At 38.9% G+C, this 18,205-nt stretch overlaps 1 protein-coding gene across 2 annotated transcripts in view; it reads right to left on the reverse strand.

Annotated features, from left to right (window-relative positions):
• Nucleotides 1–573: 573 nt before the first annotated feature.
• Nucleotides 574–18,205, reverse strand: part of GALNT18 (polypeptide N-acetylgalactosaminyltransferase 18) — a 211,073-nt gene continuing 193,441 nt past the window's right edge. Inside the window, exons 11-12 of one of the 2 annotated variants that reach the window (XM_039725018.1) lie at nt 17,379–17,543; nt 574–1,051 (exon numbers count right to left, since the gene is read on the reverse strand). In XM_039725018.1, coding sequence (XP_039580952.1) covers nt 905–1,051; nt 17,379–17,543 — 312 coding nt within the window. In that variant the 3' untranslated portion in view covers nt 574–904. The remainder of the gene's footprint in view (nt 1,052–17,378; nt 17,544–18,205) is intronic. The other variant, XM_039725019.1, reaches the window with a different exon arrangement.

Raw genomic sequence — 18,205 nt, forward strand, 5'->3', positions numbered from 1 at the left:
TGAATTCATACCTTTTTCTCCTGGATGAAGCCATTTTTACCCAAGTTTGCAGTACCCAGAGAACAACTGCATTTAAAAAAAGGAGTTGTAAGAACAATGAAGAATTGGAAGGAAAGTTCAGCCACTGAAATGGAGGCCAACCCACTGCAAAATATCAGGGTTTATATATTAGTTTTCTTCCAGTAGCTGCTGCTTTTCTCTTGGATCTTTTTCCCCTTCTTTTCAACAAATTCTCTTCCCTACCTCACTTGAGCCCTGGGGTTCTCTCTGGGGTTTTATTAAGTGGTACTGGAGAGGAAAAACACTTGGGGACATAACACCACCACACTCCAGACCTTTCCCCTGTATTTGCACACCAGTACCAACAGTGGCCTAGACAGAACTCTGGAGAGGGAGAATGGAGAAAATCCTCCCTCGTTGCAGCTATTGGTGTGCAGGTAGAACTTTTTATCAAAAGTCTGGAGAATTCTGATGCTCTGCAGCAACATGCCGAGATCAGGCCTGGGTTAATGAAAGCAATGAAACCAGCACTTAACTTCCAAATGGATTTCCATGGAGACACCTACGCAGTAATAGTGTTTGGACTTTTTTATTCAATAAAAGTTTGAGATATAAATATTCTCCGTTTGCTTAATATTTACAGTTGTAAAATATTTTAGGATAGCCTACCCGTCACCTGTCATTCAGCATCTCTATAAATGTCATGAAAACATCATTGTGAAATAAAAACTTCTTATTTCCAGCCCACAAACCCTATTTCCACACACTCACAAAATCAAATCAGAGACAGAAAAGGGGAGAGAAGGAACTTGGGGGACAGGGAGTGGTAGGAATACAGTACAGCAGGCGACAATGCAGTACTTGCTACACAGTAGCAAAAGAAATGGGTACAAAATTTAGTCTGCTATAATGACAAGCTTCTCAGGACATTTGTTATGGACCAGCGTTGTCCAGTGCACTTCTGAAGGACCACTTGAAATCCAAATTCATTTTCATTGTTTTCCTGCAATTCCAGGCAGCGCTTGGATTTTCGGTTCTGGATAGGACCTCCCTGTAAATATTGGGGAAAAAAGAAAAAGAAGTGTTTGTGTTAAACACTGACTTTGTTGCATTGGTACTGTGGGGTAATATAAGTTATAGAACATTCCAGTGTCCATCTACTGTGAAAAACTTTCCAGTTAGAAACAAGAAAAGTGCTGGATTTGGAATGAAGGTTCCTTTGTCACAGGCTGGTTTAATCTCTGATGCAGTTTGCTGTAGTCTCAATTGCCTGGTTTCTATTTCAGCAAATGGGATTTCTGGAACTGAGCTGTGTTTCTACCCATGCATTTTAACCACAATAAAGCCAAAAGCTTTCCTGTTTGCTTGAGTTCCCTGATTTTGTGGTTCCGCTGCACTTCCGAACACCAAAATAAGGCAAAAGACAGCCTGGTATTGCTGCATAAATGAAAAAATGCAGAAACTGTTTATTCCTTGAATACTGAAATGCCTTTTATAATATTTTCTTGTTAATTCTCAGTATTGATTCTGTTCAATTCCCAGCTTAATGCTGCCTTATTAAAGCCCTGCATTCATTTTTGAGTTGCATCAAGCTTTAAATCACTGCTATCACACAAATAACTATAGACCTCAATTACAATTAAATTGTCATGCAGGTGACATAAATTACATTTCCCCCTCTTTAAATCTGTTTTCAGTTGGTTCTTTCCTCCTCTCTCCTGTATAAGGAAGGCAACAGATAACTTGTACACGTCAGTGTCTGGGAGGTTTCTTCCAAGATACAAGGAGACACACAGAGTAGAGTAATTGCACAGAAGTCTGAAAGTGGCTTTCTCTAAAGGACCTTGGAGCTGTGTAGAGAATTACTGGCTTAATCTGTAAACCAAAGAACAGAGTTGGTGTAGATTAGTACACCTGAAGTATGGAAAGAGCAGAAGCACTGAAATTGCTTATATGCACAATGGGAAAAAATAATTGCTGTAAAAACCCAAACCAAACATCCGATTCCATACAAAAACCCACCACCTCATAGTTTTGTTCAGTCTGTGTTATACCTTATACCTTGCACTGTAAAGTCATAACTGGGAAGGACATTGGTATAAACTGGGCAGGACTGGGAAGGATATTGGCATAACCCCAGAGAAAGGCTGTGTGCAGTTTCAGAGCAGGCTGCTCCCCAGACAAGGGCAGCTTGTGCCATTCAGTGAAGGTTCTGCTTCATTCACACAGGTGGCTGAGGTTCCCTCCTATCCCACCAGCAGTGCTTAACAAGAACTTTCTCTAAGATGGGACTTCTAAAATAGCATTTTGGGCCTGGTCAATGAAATACAGAACTAGGTTTGAAAGCTCCACATTTTAAATATAGCTTTGGATAAGAGGGACCATTTCTAGAATAATCCACAAAAATTCAAAATGTGTGGCTCCCATAAATCCTCCTGGTAGGTCTATGTGCAGCCTTGATAAAATTTCCACTGATTACTTTACTAGACAGACAGGATTGCAGAGGCATTTTAATACACCCCCATAATGAAATGCTGAGTGAACTGTATTTTCCCCACTGCTGTATAACTGTTATTGACATTTGTATTAATAACAGTAGTTAAATTTAGCTGTCTGGTGGGAGCATAAACTCCAAACTATCCAAAAGCAATAACACTGCATGACATAGAAGAAATTTGAAGAAACTAGGATGAAAATTTTGTCAATCCTTTATTATATGCCACTTCGTCTCTTATCTTAGACACTCACACTACATCCCCCCACTCCCAGCCTCCCCCGCTCCACTAATCATTCCCCCATTCCCTTGGTTACTTTGGCCTTCTAAAGATCATTGTAGGGAGGTTGATTTTTTTTTTCTCCAAGTTTAATGAGCTCTGAACTAGTTTATTCACATGTAAAACTCTGAGGTAATGGGCATTTTCTCATTGTGAAAGGAACAGTTATCTTGTTTCTTCTAGAATAACATGACCTTTCTATTCTTGATGAAAGCTGCAGTGTGGTTTCCCACTGGGTACACTCAGTGTTGCATGGCACCCAGGGTCAGCTCTCTTGGCTTAACTTGGGAATTGGGAATTACACCTTACAAGTGTTTCTGCCTAGAGCCAAAATTAAGATGAACTTCCTTGCATTTTCAACTGATGCTGGAGGTGCTTGTGTTGCTGTTAGTTATGTGAACTAGTTTTGATTCTTTAATTTATTGGTTGTCTCTCCTCTGACTTTTGGTGCTTGAGACATTCCCAGCTCAGAACCTGCACTGGGAGCTGAGGAAAGTTGTCCCACTTTGTCTTGTTAGAAAACTGACTCAGTTGGGTCCATCGCTTGCCTGATTTCTGGATTTGGGATATGACTCTGTGCATGGTACTCTTAGGCTTCTCCTGCCATTTCTAAGTTACTGGCATAAGGAGAGGAACAGAATTCCCTCCCTCCATTTGTTTGTGAAATACAGCACTTGGAGCTCTGTTAGGTAGAGGAAGACACAGTGAAAAAGACTTAAACACTGCCATGCAGTGCTGGAATTTTTCTGCTTAATTCCCATTTGTTTCAGTGGTTAAGGGTTTCTTTCACTTGAATGGGCACAAATGCCATGTGGATTTTGGGGGCAGAGGAAGGAGGATGTTCACAGTGGAGACAACATTTTTTCCTTTTTTCTGAATTTTGTAGAGCAGACCTAGGTGTTATAGTAAACGTATTCATAAGAAACACTTTAATACAGGCAGCTACACAAACAAAGTGTAAACCATTCCTAAGGAAAAACACAACAAGAAAACAACCAAAAAAACATATAAAAAGGCCCTTCACACTCTTTCACTCTTTATGATGTGACCTTATGTGAAATCTGGCTTTTATTTAACAGAAACAAGTGAATTGGGAGATAAAAAGCCAAGGAAGCTCTTTTTGATGTGAGGAAAGTGCTCTGCATTGGCTACTGAAAACCACCCTGCTGAGTGCATTGGAGCTGCTGCATGGAATATAAAAGAGACACCAAAATTAAGTAGTGGCTAATATGTGTGAATTGAGTATTGCAGAGAGCACAGATGCTTCTAGCAAGATGTGCTTTTTTTAACCACAAAAGAGAAACGTCAAGGCTCAAGCCCTGTTAGGAGCTAAGCTGCTCTGCTCCTGGGAGATGAGAGGCCTGTGCTTCAGCCCTCAGAGTGGGTGCATTAGATGCTTTCAGCAGGCATGGAAATTAAAGAACTGCTCTGAAGTACAGGGAGGAAGGTTTGTATGGTACTTAAAATTTCCTGATATTTTTCTACTTAACTGTGTTCGTTTTCACCCTTCTGCATGCCCAATCCAAGCCTGGGAGAGGGTATTGTCCTGTCAGCTCTGGGTTGCTGACAGTGCACCTAATACAGGTCACAAAGCTTGAACCAGTGAGCTGGGTAAGGATTAAAGCACACAAACTGAGTAACTCCAGGAAAAAATGAGAAGGCAGGACTGAGGCATCAAAAGCTAACACTGTATTTTGCTCCTCTAACTGGCTTGGCCTCCAAATGGTTTCTGCAGTCTGTTGTCATCATTAGCATTTGGAACCCTAAAGCCAAATGCAGGCAAAGGTACCCTTTAAGTTAATTATTTTTTGCCTTTTTTTTTATACTAAGCAGTTCTCCAAACTTGTATAAAACTCTCATAATTGGATTTACTGCATGCTTGGCAAAAGGGTTTATTGTGTTACTACACTTCACACTCAGTGAAAGGCAAGTTGCCCATCTGGGTTCCTTTCCCCATTCTAGGCAAGATCTCTACTTTCCAGTTTAAAGGCAAAAATTGATAGCCTAGAGTAATGTCTTCAATCATGAAATGTTAAACATAATTCTGTAGGCTGAAACAAGTTTCAAGAGGAATTCTGCACAACTAAACAGAATTAGGATTAAGATCACTGATGATGAGAGACAGCTCAATGGCAGAAGTCTCAAGAGGATGAATAAGCATCCAGATCAACTCTTCTGTAAAAAATAGACTGAACGTGTCAGCACTAACAGGTTTGACTGAAAACTGCATGGTTTTTGCAAAGCAAGTTGAAGAAATTCCTGTGAGAGGCAGAAATGTTCTTAGCTCCTGCTGGCATTCGGACACACAGAAAACTGACTGCTTAAGTGTACTTTTAACGTTAACACTGTCTCAAGTCAACATCCTGGTACACAGAGTGGAAAGCAATGCTTTTGACTTCCTTTAAAGGTATTGCACTTTCTACACTTCTACTGCATGTAAGGGGTTCCCTTCCCAGTCTTTCTAAAGCAGGATTTATCCAGTAATATGGCACTTAAGAACACCATTTGACGTGCCTGCAAAATCTTGCAGTACCAAGTTGTGTGAAGTAATTGGACAGTTTTTGTTGAATGTTCTACGGGATCTTTTTTTGTTTACTGGGAGTGGTAGATGCACAGTTACCAAACCTGATCACTTTGTAGAGAAGAGGGATGTTAAATGAGCGCTGGAGGCTGTCAGCATTACTGAAAATCAGACTGACAGCTATTTTGAAGGAGTTACTCTAAAATGAACACCTTTCCTTTCAGAGTTTAAAGCTGCTTTTTGCTCATCATATTAAAGCTCATGTTATTCTACATGAAAGAGAAAAAACATGCTTGCCTAAACATGGATATTTCAGAAAAAGGTCTTAAATGTTAATGAGTATATCCAGCCTCCTATCACATACACTGTATAGATCCTTGTATTCTCTGGTCTATTAATTTTCTATTTGGACCTCAATCAGTGACCTCAAACATTTACATGTTCGCTCTGCCTTTGAGGCAGAAACTCTAATCTTTGCTGTTGCTTTGATACATTTGAATCAAATAATTATGGTGAGGTATATGAGACAATCTCCACTTCAAACAGAGCACTTGATCTCCTCGTGCATTTCCCCAGAATACTGGGGTAAATTTTCAGTGACTGTTAGTACACCAAATTTAATCCTAAAGAAAATTACTCAAATTATACAAGGTATTTTTTCCCTCTGTGTGATTCACTTCTGTATGGATGTTGAAGCAATAAGAAAATGTTCATAGGAAGAAGGGAATAATTTATCCCATCCAGTAATTTATGCATTTTCAGTATTGCCTGTTTCTTGGAAATATTGGATTATGTTATTCAGTTTAAATTTTCTGCTTTTTAGCTGTATAAAGGATATAGAGATATATATATAATACAGAGGTAATTGATTAACTTCTTCTTGAATCCAAAGAAGTATAACAAATTTCCCAACTCTTTGTCTAACAGGTGTGCTGTAAGTAAAGCAGGCTCTATAACATATCTTTTGCTGTTCAAATCTTTCATCAATTAACTTGAACTATTTTAATTGAAATATTTGTCCCTGAAGTATATAGCTGCCCTTACTCAAAGACATGCTTCCTAATATATTTTATATGAATACTGTGAAAATAAGGTGCATTTAACTGCATTTATGTATATGAAGTATCATATACAGCAGGTTTATATATTAAAAATATATTGTTATCTGTTCAGCTATTTGAATCTTTATTTACAGGGCAGATAAATGAGAATTTTTACAAGACTCACTTAAAATGTGGATTTATTTTTCCAATACAAAACAAAACTAATTACTATGTACAATGTAAACTTAAGTGGTGTTATAACAGGGATAAGCCAAACCATTTCTTAACAATAGATTTCTTCCCTCCTCCTGCACTCAAGTTCTGTTGTCAGGTAGCCACCCAAGCACTTATATCCACTTGCTGGTACTGAGTGTGTAAATACTGTGAAACATCCTCTGACAATGGGATTAGACACATCATTCACCAGTTAGGCCACTTCAATGTCTACATCACAATTTTGTCTTGTTCCTCTCCCAAGACACCTGAATGTTCAGACTTTACATGATCATAAAAGCTAAATTTTCATAATGCTACACTAAATTTTTAATACTGCAGCTGTGACAAACCAAATGAAGCAGCCTCATCTGTACGTCCAGAGCAGGTTTTAGTAATGAGATATCTGTGCAATCATTTTCTGTTTTGTTTACCCTAGACTGGATTGTCTGATTTACTTACTCTCTCCAGGATGTAGAAATACACTATACTGTTAATTCAGGTATTAAAATAAAAACAATTAAACCTGGTACAAGGAAATGCAGTTTCATTCAGAGAATGTAATTGGAATTGAAAAGAAATTACAGAGATGCAGCATGAAAATGGAACACATGGATATATACCTATCACTAACATTTCTCCACATATATAAAAAAATACTACAGATTTGTAACAGGTTGCAGTCCTATTAATAGCAAGATTAAGAAATTAATAACTTGAAAATAATTAAATTCAAACCTTTACTGAGATACCAAGAAGCTCTTCAGGTTATAATAGCTGGAAATGTGTTTTACTACAGAAAATTGGGATAAGACTACAAAAACACAAGTTTTGGAGAAGAATACATTAGCCAGACTAAGATATTTTTCAGAAAGTAAACATGAATTATTATGCTATCAGCAGGGGCCAGAAAATCTTCCTGACATGCTAGAAAAACATGCAGAAACTCATCTAGGTGTATGATGTGATTTTTATAATTAATTATTGAACACTGTCTCGGGGTGGGGGTGTCTGTGGTAGAGTGGAAAGCAGATTACAAAGGGAATCCTTTCTCCACACATAGCCCTGATAATTATGGCTAAATGCAGAATTTACAGTTGAATGCATTGTTTGGTCTTTATTTGGCAGCAAATCCAGATGATGATGTGTGATCTTCTGAGAGCCAGGATTACCTAGCAAGTCGTTGGTGGAAAAGAACTGGCTTGATGCTCTGCAGTTGAGGATGATGTGCTTGGTTTTTCTGACCACAGCTGTCCTGAGTAACCAGAAACAGGACTCAGAAATAATTGTCCTCTTGGGAACTTAAAGGAGAAAGCTGCAGAGATGCATGTTGGTGAGGGATGATTCACAGATTGGTATTTCTGATTTTATTTTCCTCATCACTAAAGGGGATGATGTCCACACTTGTCTTCTGTGTCTTCCTTGGCCCTTATCTGCCTGCTTGTCCTACTTGGTACCATTCAGAAAACCCCATATGCAGAACCCACCACATTCCATGCTCACTGGCTACTTAGTGCTCCAACTTGATACTCTTGATACAAGTACCAAATTAGAACTTAAATCTAAACTATGTCAGTTCACAGCAACAACTGCAACTGCTACATTTTATACTCCCTCTAGCAGGAGAAGAGTTGGATATAGGCAAATCCTGCATTTTAAACACCTCTGGAGTCGTGAGACTTGACCTATAGAAAATATCCAAAGTTAATGCTTTGTCCAATGTTTTCTGCAGGGTAATTTTTCTCTAACTAAAACCCAGAATTCTTTATTTTCATTTATTGTGCCATGCAACAGCTGCTTGTGTAGTGAAACAACATCTTGATACAACCAAGAAAAAGACAAGAGTGTTGGAGACAATTGCTTTATCTGTTTTAATACTGCATTTTGTGAAAAGTTCAGAAAAGTTACCTTTTTCATTCTGAGATTACATAAATTATTTCTGCAAACAGCTCAGGCTTGATTCATCTGCTGTGATATAGGTTTGCTTCAAGATGTTTAAAGTGTAAGACAGAGAAAGGCAACAAAGATGTTCTGAAGTATGATGGACTATTCAGATGGTGGATAATTACAAAATATAGTAACATGAAATGAAAACTGGATTTTGCTTAATAGAGGAATGAAAATTAGTGGGACCTACCTTTAAAAAAAATGCATACCTGTGAATAGCAGTGAGGAACTGGTAAACAAAGTTTCTAAGGAGAAAAGGAGTGTTAGATTTAAAATTTGCTACAACTATTGGTGATTTATGAGAGAATAAGAAACCTGCTGAATCCATTGTCTCAGACATCAATGTTCAGTGACTGATTAGATGTTTTTGATGGGCCGAGTTAATTTTAAGAGTGCTGATAACTCTTTCTAGGCATGCCGAGATGATCATTCAGACAAATCAAGCCTCAATCTTCTCCAAGACAGCAAATCAGGGGTCAAGAAGGGAATCCTCTTGGACTCACAAACTGCTGCTTCACAACAGAGCTCATTTTTGTGAAACAGCAAGCACTGACCATTGCCTGGGGCAGTCTTCTGGGTGAGGTAATTAATCCAGTTAATTAATTTTATGATCTGCGATGCAGAAAACTTTATATTCCTCGGTTTTGCTTTCCTATTTAGTTTTAATAAAAGTAATATCACTGCGGTATGTAGAATTGCAGAAGTATTTCAGTGGCAAGAGATCTTTTAGATCATTGAGTTCAACCACAAATTCAACTCTATCAGTTTCATAACCAAAGCAAACCATGTCCCTAAGTGCCACCTCTACGTGTCTTTTAAATATCCAGGAATGGGGACTGCATCACTTCCCGGGGCAGCCTACTCCCCTGCTTGACCACCCTTTCCTGACATCCAATCTAAACCTCCCCTGGCACAACCTGAGGCCATTTCCTCTCGTCCTGTCACTGAGGAGAGAGACCGACACCCACCTGGCTACACCCTCCCCTCACACAGAGCAACGAGGCCCCCAGGAGCCTCCTTTTCTCCTGACCAAACACCCCCATCTCCCTCAGCCTTGTGCTCCAGACCTGTCACCAGCCCTGCTGCCCTTCTCTGGACACATTCCAGCATCTCAATGTCTTGCTGATAGTGAGGGGGCAGGACCTGCACCTCACTGCCTTATTCTTTCTCTTTTTCTCTCTATTTTCAGCATGAAAATATTGTTCTGACATAGCACAGATGCACGACTGATGTGAAGAATACAACTTCACATTGCTATTTACCAGCCTTAGCACAGGTTATACCTAGTTACTCTTCTTCAGCCAGATAAATCAGAACTCCTTTCAGCACAACTAGAAAACCCAAGATTTTTGTATTTTTCCCAGACATGTTAACAGATTTCCAAAGGTTTATGGGGGGTTTATGGGGTTTAGATGGGATTATTTGTTAGAATAACTCCCTTGGAAAACAAAAATACTGAATGACAATTTTATTTCTTTTGTGTGTGTGTGTTGTATTTAATTAATCTAAGTTTTCTAATCTGAATGCTCCATAAGAAGGAGCATTTTAACCCAGAAACTGAACTACTTGAATTATCATTATATGCTTATGATTAAACCAGTCTCTAGGGCCTAAGAAATAAATTGAGTGCAAAGCGAAGAAAATTAGGAAATGAATTTGCACCAGTATTTCAACTGATCTGCATATTCTAACTCAGGAATTTAGGCTGAGCTCCTTGGGACTGATCATAGTGTCTAGTTATTGAAAATGGCTTTTTCCCCACTAACCACACAAATCTGATTATAACTGATATTGGGAAAGTAATGTCCTTGCTGTAGCACAAACCTTGTTCCGTTTACACAAACAGTAATGAAAATAATCTGGTTTTTTGTCTAATATACTGAGTGTCACCACTCTTGGCTTCAGGACACCAGACTTTATGGCGTGATCATTTCACAAACAGTCTTTTCTTGTCAATTTTTTCAATTTCCTGATTTATCTGATTTCCAAAGGAACATTTTTCTCATCTTCTTATCTCAGACCGTAAACATGACTTGGTAGCCAGATCTTGCTTACATACATACTGCTTTTGTCTCCATTAGGAGTAAAGATGCAACTTCTACTGACTCGATAGGCACAGAGTTTTGTTTTCAGCTGGGAATTTAGAAATAGTAACAGCAAAACTCCTTCCATCCCTCCCACAGCTGGGGAATGCAGAAGCCAAGCAGAGACTGGTACTGCAAAGGAGGAGCCAAAAGCAGAGTTCAGATCTCCTGAAACTCAGGCTGTTTACCTGGTAAATTCTGATCATTACTCCAGTTGTAGGAGACATTCTGGATTTGGCCATTGTTTTGCATGCCTGACAGGACAATGCCAAGCAGTGCCTTGCAGCAGCTGTCATCTGCAGTTGTTGGATGCAGCCTATCTGGACAGCCGAAATTAGGAAGAATCATGTGCAACTCGAACAAATAATTTCTTTGTAAATAAATGTGGCATTTAAAATCAGATGCTAAAATATGCAAATAGGGTATATGTTTTGAACGAAAAACATGGGTATGTGCTAACTTTCTTCTAAATTAATTCAGCACAAGTGTCTTTGGAGCTTAAATGTAGTTCTCAAGAGAGTAAATACTGCATAATGTGATATGCTAGAAGAGATTTGAAATGCACCCACTAAAAAGCTCGTTTTACTGCTGTATTTCACACCAACTTTTTAGATGGCAAGTTCTACACCAATTTGCAAAGATTAAAACTTTCTGCTAGAAAATTAATCCAAATAGAAAACTAAACTGATACAATGAAATTTTGGTTACCACTAGCTACGGCAATAATTAACAAGTAAATTTAGCATCAGTTAGCAATAATTGCCAAGCAAATCTAACATCAGTTGTTAAAACACAATATTGTATAGTAATATTTCTATTCCATATTTTTGTGCATGTTTTTCACATATATATTTTTGTATTTAAGTTGCAGTCAAGTATTCAAAATGGAGAAAGCCTGTATGCATTTAGATTTTAGTACTTCTCCATTCCATTCTGCATAAATGATACTAAAATGCTCATAAGCTTGTAGTAAGACATAGTTCATGATGAATGAAAAAGAAATATTTTAATACACCTTTTCTAAAATTCATATTGACAAAATTCACATGACAAGAATATTGAGTTACGTAAGTTAGGGACCAATTTACTACAGAAAAATGCAAATTGAAATATTAACTATAGTTTTCTCATGTCTAAGCAGAACAATGGTTCAGCTTCCTCATCCTCCAGCTATACCTTGTGCTGTTATCCAGTTAGTTCAAATATGAAGTACAGGCAAGCTGGGGTAATATTTGATTTAAAAATTGGCAAAGAATACCTAAATATAGAAATGCTACTGATGTACTGGACCTCTACCCCAACACTGAGCCATGTGGGGTTTGTGGAAGTGCTCTTTTATGTCTGAGATTCAAAATTCCACACTTGGCAACACTGGTTACTTAAAAAAATCAGACTGCCTCACTAAAAATACAGGGCTAACCTAGTCTATTTATCTCATTTAACTGAATAATTAGGTTCTGTTTTTCTTTATATTTCTCCTGCAGGATCAAAGTCTGTATCTCTTTTAACAGGATCACCATCCCTTTCTGTTCTGAGCTGCCAGGCAAACAGCACTGCCTAATTACACAGTTCTATAGCAGTACAGCATGTCTGAAACTACAGAGACATACTGAGAGTATTTGCATCCCTTGTGGTTAGAAATACCACATAAATCCAAACTCTTGATAAATCAATGATGCTGCTGTGCCAGCCTGTGGCTCTCATAATGGAAGGATCTGATGAAGTGGCTGGGGGCCACTGCTCCCTTGGACACACAGAGCTCTGCTGAGATGCATCCCTCTTGCAGGCTGGTGTCCTTGGCTAATGGATGGGATGAAAACAGGAGTGGACATTAGAACTAGGCTGCTGTATAAAGGTGTTGGGCTCTGCTTCTGCACGCTGTGTGCTCAGCAAGGGGGCATCTGAAATTGGTAGAGATTCTCTGCTGGCTTCCCAGCCCACCAGTTTAATCTTGCTATGCAGCTGCATTCCTGTCCTTCTCTGGGCTGTGGTGGTGAGTAACGTAGTACTGCACAACCTTTATTTTCATTAGATAAATGTGAGGAAGAGTAATTTAAAGGCAAAAGCCTTCAGGAGAACAAGACACAAATTCAGTAATTTTAAGGTTTATTCTTTCTTTATACAGCTAAACAGAAGATCTCCTTATCTAATACATAATACCTATTTAAATAAAATCTAAATCATCATATTTATCTGAGGAATACCTGTAAAAACTCAGTAATTAATATGCTTGTCTCTCTTCCCTTTTCCTTCCCAAGCAATTCCTACTATGATATTTAGGAAATACATATTGTAACTAGAGCTGTCAGCAACAAATTTTATTTACAGTTTCTGGGCATAGCATAAACCTCCAAGCACTCCCTCCAAGCATTTATGAATGGGAAGACATCCTGTGGAAACCTTCAGCAGTGACTAGAATCACAATTCTCCACACCATGCACAAGCAATGTTATCAGAAGTTATGAGAAGAGGATGGAGCTGAGAGCAGGCCCTGCACATCTTCTCCTCCCATGAAGGATGTGATGAGTGTCCATCCCTACAGATGCAGATTCTTCCTACCTTTCTATGGCAACCACACTGGAAGCTGAATTACTTAAATTAACTAAGTATGAAACAGCTGTAAATGATTAATCCCAAGTTTTTAGCTTGGCCTGGTGTCCTTTCTTTTGCCTCTTTTTACACAGAGCTCTCCCCTGTTGCATTTCTCACAAGAGCAAAAAGTGAGAGTGTGGTTCGTGTGGTAAGAATGGAATAGTCCCATCCCTGTCCAAATAAACAGAAATAGGACAGCTCAAGATAAAGAGTAATTACAGAAAAACTTCCCCCTTTTGCCTTTGCTATGCCTCGGGAGGAGCCCTAACGAGGTAAGTGAACTTTCTGACTGATCTGCTGCCACCCAGGTGAAGTACATAGAGACAAATTTCACACGTAGGGCAGGCAACTGACTCTGCATCAGCAATAAACCTGGGAAATCAGATTGGAGACTGAGGGGCTTCTTAAAATCCCACAAATTTGAGATCTGTCCTCTGAAAAAACTGATTGCAGCACTGAGCATGTACTGGTTCTCCAGAATATCAACAAACCTAATCATCTCAGAGAACTGATGTGATGGCCACAAGCAGTGTCTACCAACAGATGTCCTGAGGCCTCACCTGCCCAGGTGCTCTGGCCTTCATTTCCCACAGCTCACAGCCCCTTCTCTGCCACCTACCAGACCCTGTAGCACCACCACTGCAGCAGCCCCAGCAGCTTCACTGAGCACAGGTACAGTGACACTCTACACTGGGGACAGTGACAAATGCTGCTGAGCTGGTGCCTTGTGCCAGCACCTGGTTCCTGGGGAGCTGCTGCTGCTGCCAGCAGAGTCTGCACCTGCTCCTCGCCAAAACCAGCTCAAAACCAAAGCCTGAAGTTTTGCTTTCCTCATGCTTCATGATGCCAAGACAGCTTCCTTGAGACCACGTTTCAAATAATATTTTACTAAAATTCTGACCTTTTTCTACCATGTAATTCTTGTCTCTATCTTCTCTACCTTGTCTAATTACTGGGTTTTTTTGGTAGAAGCTCTAACTTTGTTCTGATTAAATGAAAAAGTGGTGAGACAGACTGAACTAGGTGAGCTGTCAAACACCTAGAAAACATTCCAGCATAAAAGCATTTCCAAAACAAACATTTCCCTAAGAGAAGACTTGACAAACAGCCTGAACAATAAAATTCTTGAACACCACCCAGTGGATGGGACTCTTTTCTGGGCTAATTTACATAATTTGACATAATTACTGTTATAAACACTTGAAGAAGCTTTGCAAGCAAGAAATGCCACCAAAGCCTACATTTTACTGGGTCTCATTGCATTTGGCAGCTGTACAAAACTCTGGAGCATGGAAATGTGCTCAGATAGATCCTGGTTATACAAACACATCCTACAAGCTTTGAATGCTCAATGCAAGTTTCTGTACAGGACAAAGATACCAGAGGTAGTGACTCCCTCCAAGTGCCTGCCCATCAAACCAGAATTTTGTCCACAAAGTAGCAGTGGACATCTGGCTGCCCGACTCCAACTGCCTGCAACTGAAGATAGCCAGGGAATTAAAAATTTTAAAAACAAAGTAAAAGATAAAGTTAAAGAAATCAGGTTTGATATATATGCACAAGTATATATATATATCTGTGTGTGTGTGTGTGTGTGTACATACACTTTTGATCTAGAATATGTTACTTAATAATTAATTAAATAGTTCTTTAATAGATCTACAGAAGCAAGGAGCCCCCTAACTGATGATAACCCCATCTTCTACTTTGGTCATGTGGAATTAACTTATCATTACACAGTACAAAGCAGGAGGACAGTGTTACCTGAAGGATATTTTTTTAAAAAAGCTGTACAGTTTTCTATCAACCAGACTGCTGTCCATGTCCCACCATTGACTATTGTGGGGCCTCTCAGATTATAGTGTTTCCTCATTCAAACTAATTTACCAGAAATGTCTGTAAAGCAGGGAAAATACAGATTTTTGTGCTGGTTAGGGAAACATATTTCAATTGGTTTATTCTACTTTCGGTGGTCAGCCTGTTTCCTGTTCCTTTCTGAGACAATTCCCCACTTGCCCTGCTGTATTTTTACTTACCTATAGAATCAGACATTCCCATGGAATGGCTCAAGAACCCAGAGAAGTCAAAGCACAGCTGCAGCTAAAGGCAAGTGCTACAAAAGGCTACAACTGGCACTTACATTTTAATTAATAGTTCACAAATTCCAAGACAATATAAACATCAGCATGATATTCACAGTAGTCTTGCTCACTGCACATATGGAAAATAATAAAAATAGTCTTTTTACAGAGAACTTCCAAGAGAGTAAATACATCTTTTCACCAGACTAAATGGGTGCACTTCATGTGGAGTTCATCAGTTGATCTTGGCAAGCCCTGATTACATTCATTAACTTTCTTCTAACTTACAGAATGTACCCCGTTGAGTAATAATGACATTTTAAGTGTATTGGGTATTAGCAAAATCCTTTTTGAAGAGAAAACGTTTAATTATTTTATTTGTCTCTTAATTTATCATGAAGAAACAACTAATTAGCTTTCACTTCTCTCAGGGAGATGTTCCTTTGCAGAAGGAAGAGCAGAGTTTACCAGTGCTGCACCTTTCTTGGGAGACTGTAGCTGGAACATAGAATTGAAACAATCCTAATACTGCTAAATCCCATTTTTAAAGATTTTAATAGCTAAATTATCAAGGCCTTCTACTGCTGCCCCCCACCCCCAAAGTAAGATCTAACATAATCAGTTTTATGAAATAGCAGCAGTATCCTGGAGTAGAAACCATTAACTGTCACTAAAACTGCAATCACTGGATAGGTGGGCCATGCTAAAATGTTACTGACATACTCTTCAATTTTAATTATACTTTTTAGAAATAGTATAAAAAAATCAAATGCAGAGATGGATACAGTGAGGCTCCCCTCATGAAAAGACTACTGTTAAAATTTGTGAGAAGATATAATTAAAAATTTGCCCTTGAGTGGCCAATTTAGGGGTTTAAGATCTGTTGCTTGAGAGTTATCTCCTAAAGACCTAGATAACTTTCAAGAATAAATACAAATTAAGCTAATACTATGCTTTACTGATTAATGTCCAGATGCTTTCTGCACCAAGACTGATACTATCTGTATTACAAACGTCCTAAAGTATATGGACAATGGCTATTAAAGAAATTAATGAGTTGACAAAAAAGATATTTGCAAATCCACGTGGATGTTATAGAAAAATTAAATGCAGGACAAGAAATTGCTTTTAATGGTGAGCTTCAGCCTGTGGACTGGAGTACCCAACTAGATTTGTTGACTCAAAACTGCAGAGGAGCAACTGTGATACCAGGCAAACTCACACTAGCTATGACATCTGCCCCAGAAGCTACATCATGCATGTGTTTTAGAAAGTAATGGCATTTCATTTCATTGGTTCACCAGCATGCCAGCGCCTGACATGGCAAAGTTCCACTGTATTAAACTTACCTTAGGAAAAACTCATCTTTAAAAAACAGAGTTTGACTGTCTTTGGCTTCCAGCCATTGGAACCTGTTTTGTCTTCAGGGTAACCTGTCCCCCCTCTGTGGAAACACTGAGGTGCCTTGAGTCACCCTGCCATTTCCTCTTAGCTAAACCAGAGTGATCTCCCTAAGTGGTATGCAGCAGAACATCTTTTCTAACCCCAGAACTTTTGTGGCTTCTTTACTCTCCCTTATGTTTCTAAAACAATTATGAAAGTGGACACCTTAGTGTCCTGTTAGCATTCTCATCACTATGAAAGCACCTCTCAGCCTTTCCTTGAGCCTCTTTCTGCATCTCTCACACTCACGTGTAAAAGCATGAGCCTTTTTAAAAAAGAAACTGCAAAACTAGGTCATTATGAGGCTGTTATTACCAATGATCCACTCCCACCATTTCTGAGTAGCTCCTTCTAAAAAAAAAAACAAACCCCAAACAGATTTCTATTCCTCGTTCCTAAACAGGTTACTTTGCATTTGACTCCACTGAAATAACTTTTTTCCCCCCCTCCATAACAGTACTCTGCCTTAGAAACAAGTTATTCATGGTGAACTCAGAAAACAGAATACAAGTTTTGTACCCTGCTGAGGTAGCTGACAAAACTAAACACCAGCTTCCTCGCTCTGTGCACAGAAAATGAGGATAAACCTGGTTCTGTTCTGTTAATAAAGAGATTACTCACACTTCAACACAGAAACAGAGCTTTAAAACTTTCTGAAATGGCTGCTGGGTAAGAATTACCTGAGTAAATTGCCAGTAAAGCTTCATTCTCTTGGCTTTGGCATAATTGCATTCAATGAGCCTGGGCCTGCTGTTCACATCCACCAGGCATCTGTTGTCATCATCGTCGATCGTGGGGCTCAGAACACCCACGTGGAGCTGCTGACTGCTTGTGTAATAAACATTCTGCAACAGGAAGCACAAACAGGATTTGTGGCCTCTACACAGAAGCAGCACTTTCACCCAAAAGCTAATGGCAAAGATAAATATGCTGAATAGCAGCAGGCTGACCCCATAGTGGCTTTTAAATTGTTTCCTTTCATGCAGGAAGCAACACAACATTTTAAAAGTTGGTCTAAATTAACAATTAATTGCTTAAATAATGGTTAAGTATTTAAGAGCAAATATGCAAATACAATTGATTATTGTCTCATCATGAGACTTTTTACTTCTGTTTTGTATGGTCATACTGAGGGTCTTCAAAGAAGAAGATACACACCCTGGGATTGGCTTGAAAATGGTCATCAGCTCTGATTAGACTATTTCATCTGAGGATAACACCTCACTGGAGAGGTAAAAAAAGAGAACAGCAACACAGGAGTTCAGAGCATCTCAGTCTTATGTAGGACAGATAGAAAGATAAATTAAGGTTTTCTGCAAACAAATGCTAGAACCCACACTTGAAGCAGCTACTATATAGAAAAAAAAAAAGTTGTTAGCAACTGGTGACAGATACAGGCATGAGAGAGAACAGAATGGCCACGTTTCAAGGCATTTGTTCTAATTTTACTTTTTATACGTCAACACACACAGATACAAGAGACAAGGAAAAGGGACAGACACTGACT

Source organism: Passer montanus, unplaced genomic scaffold (genome assembly GCF_014805655.1).
Source record: "Passer montanus isolate IOZ18808 unplaced genomic scaffold, ASM1480565v1 scaffold54, whole genome shotgun sequence".
NCBI classification, from domain to species: Eukaryota; Metazoa; Chordata; class Aves; order Passeriformes; family Passeridae; genus Passer; species Passer montanus.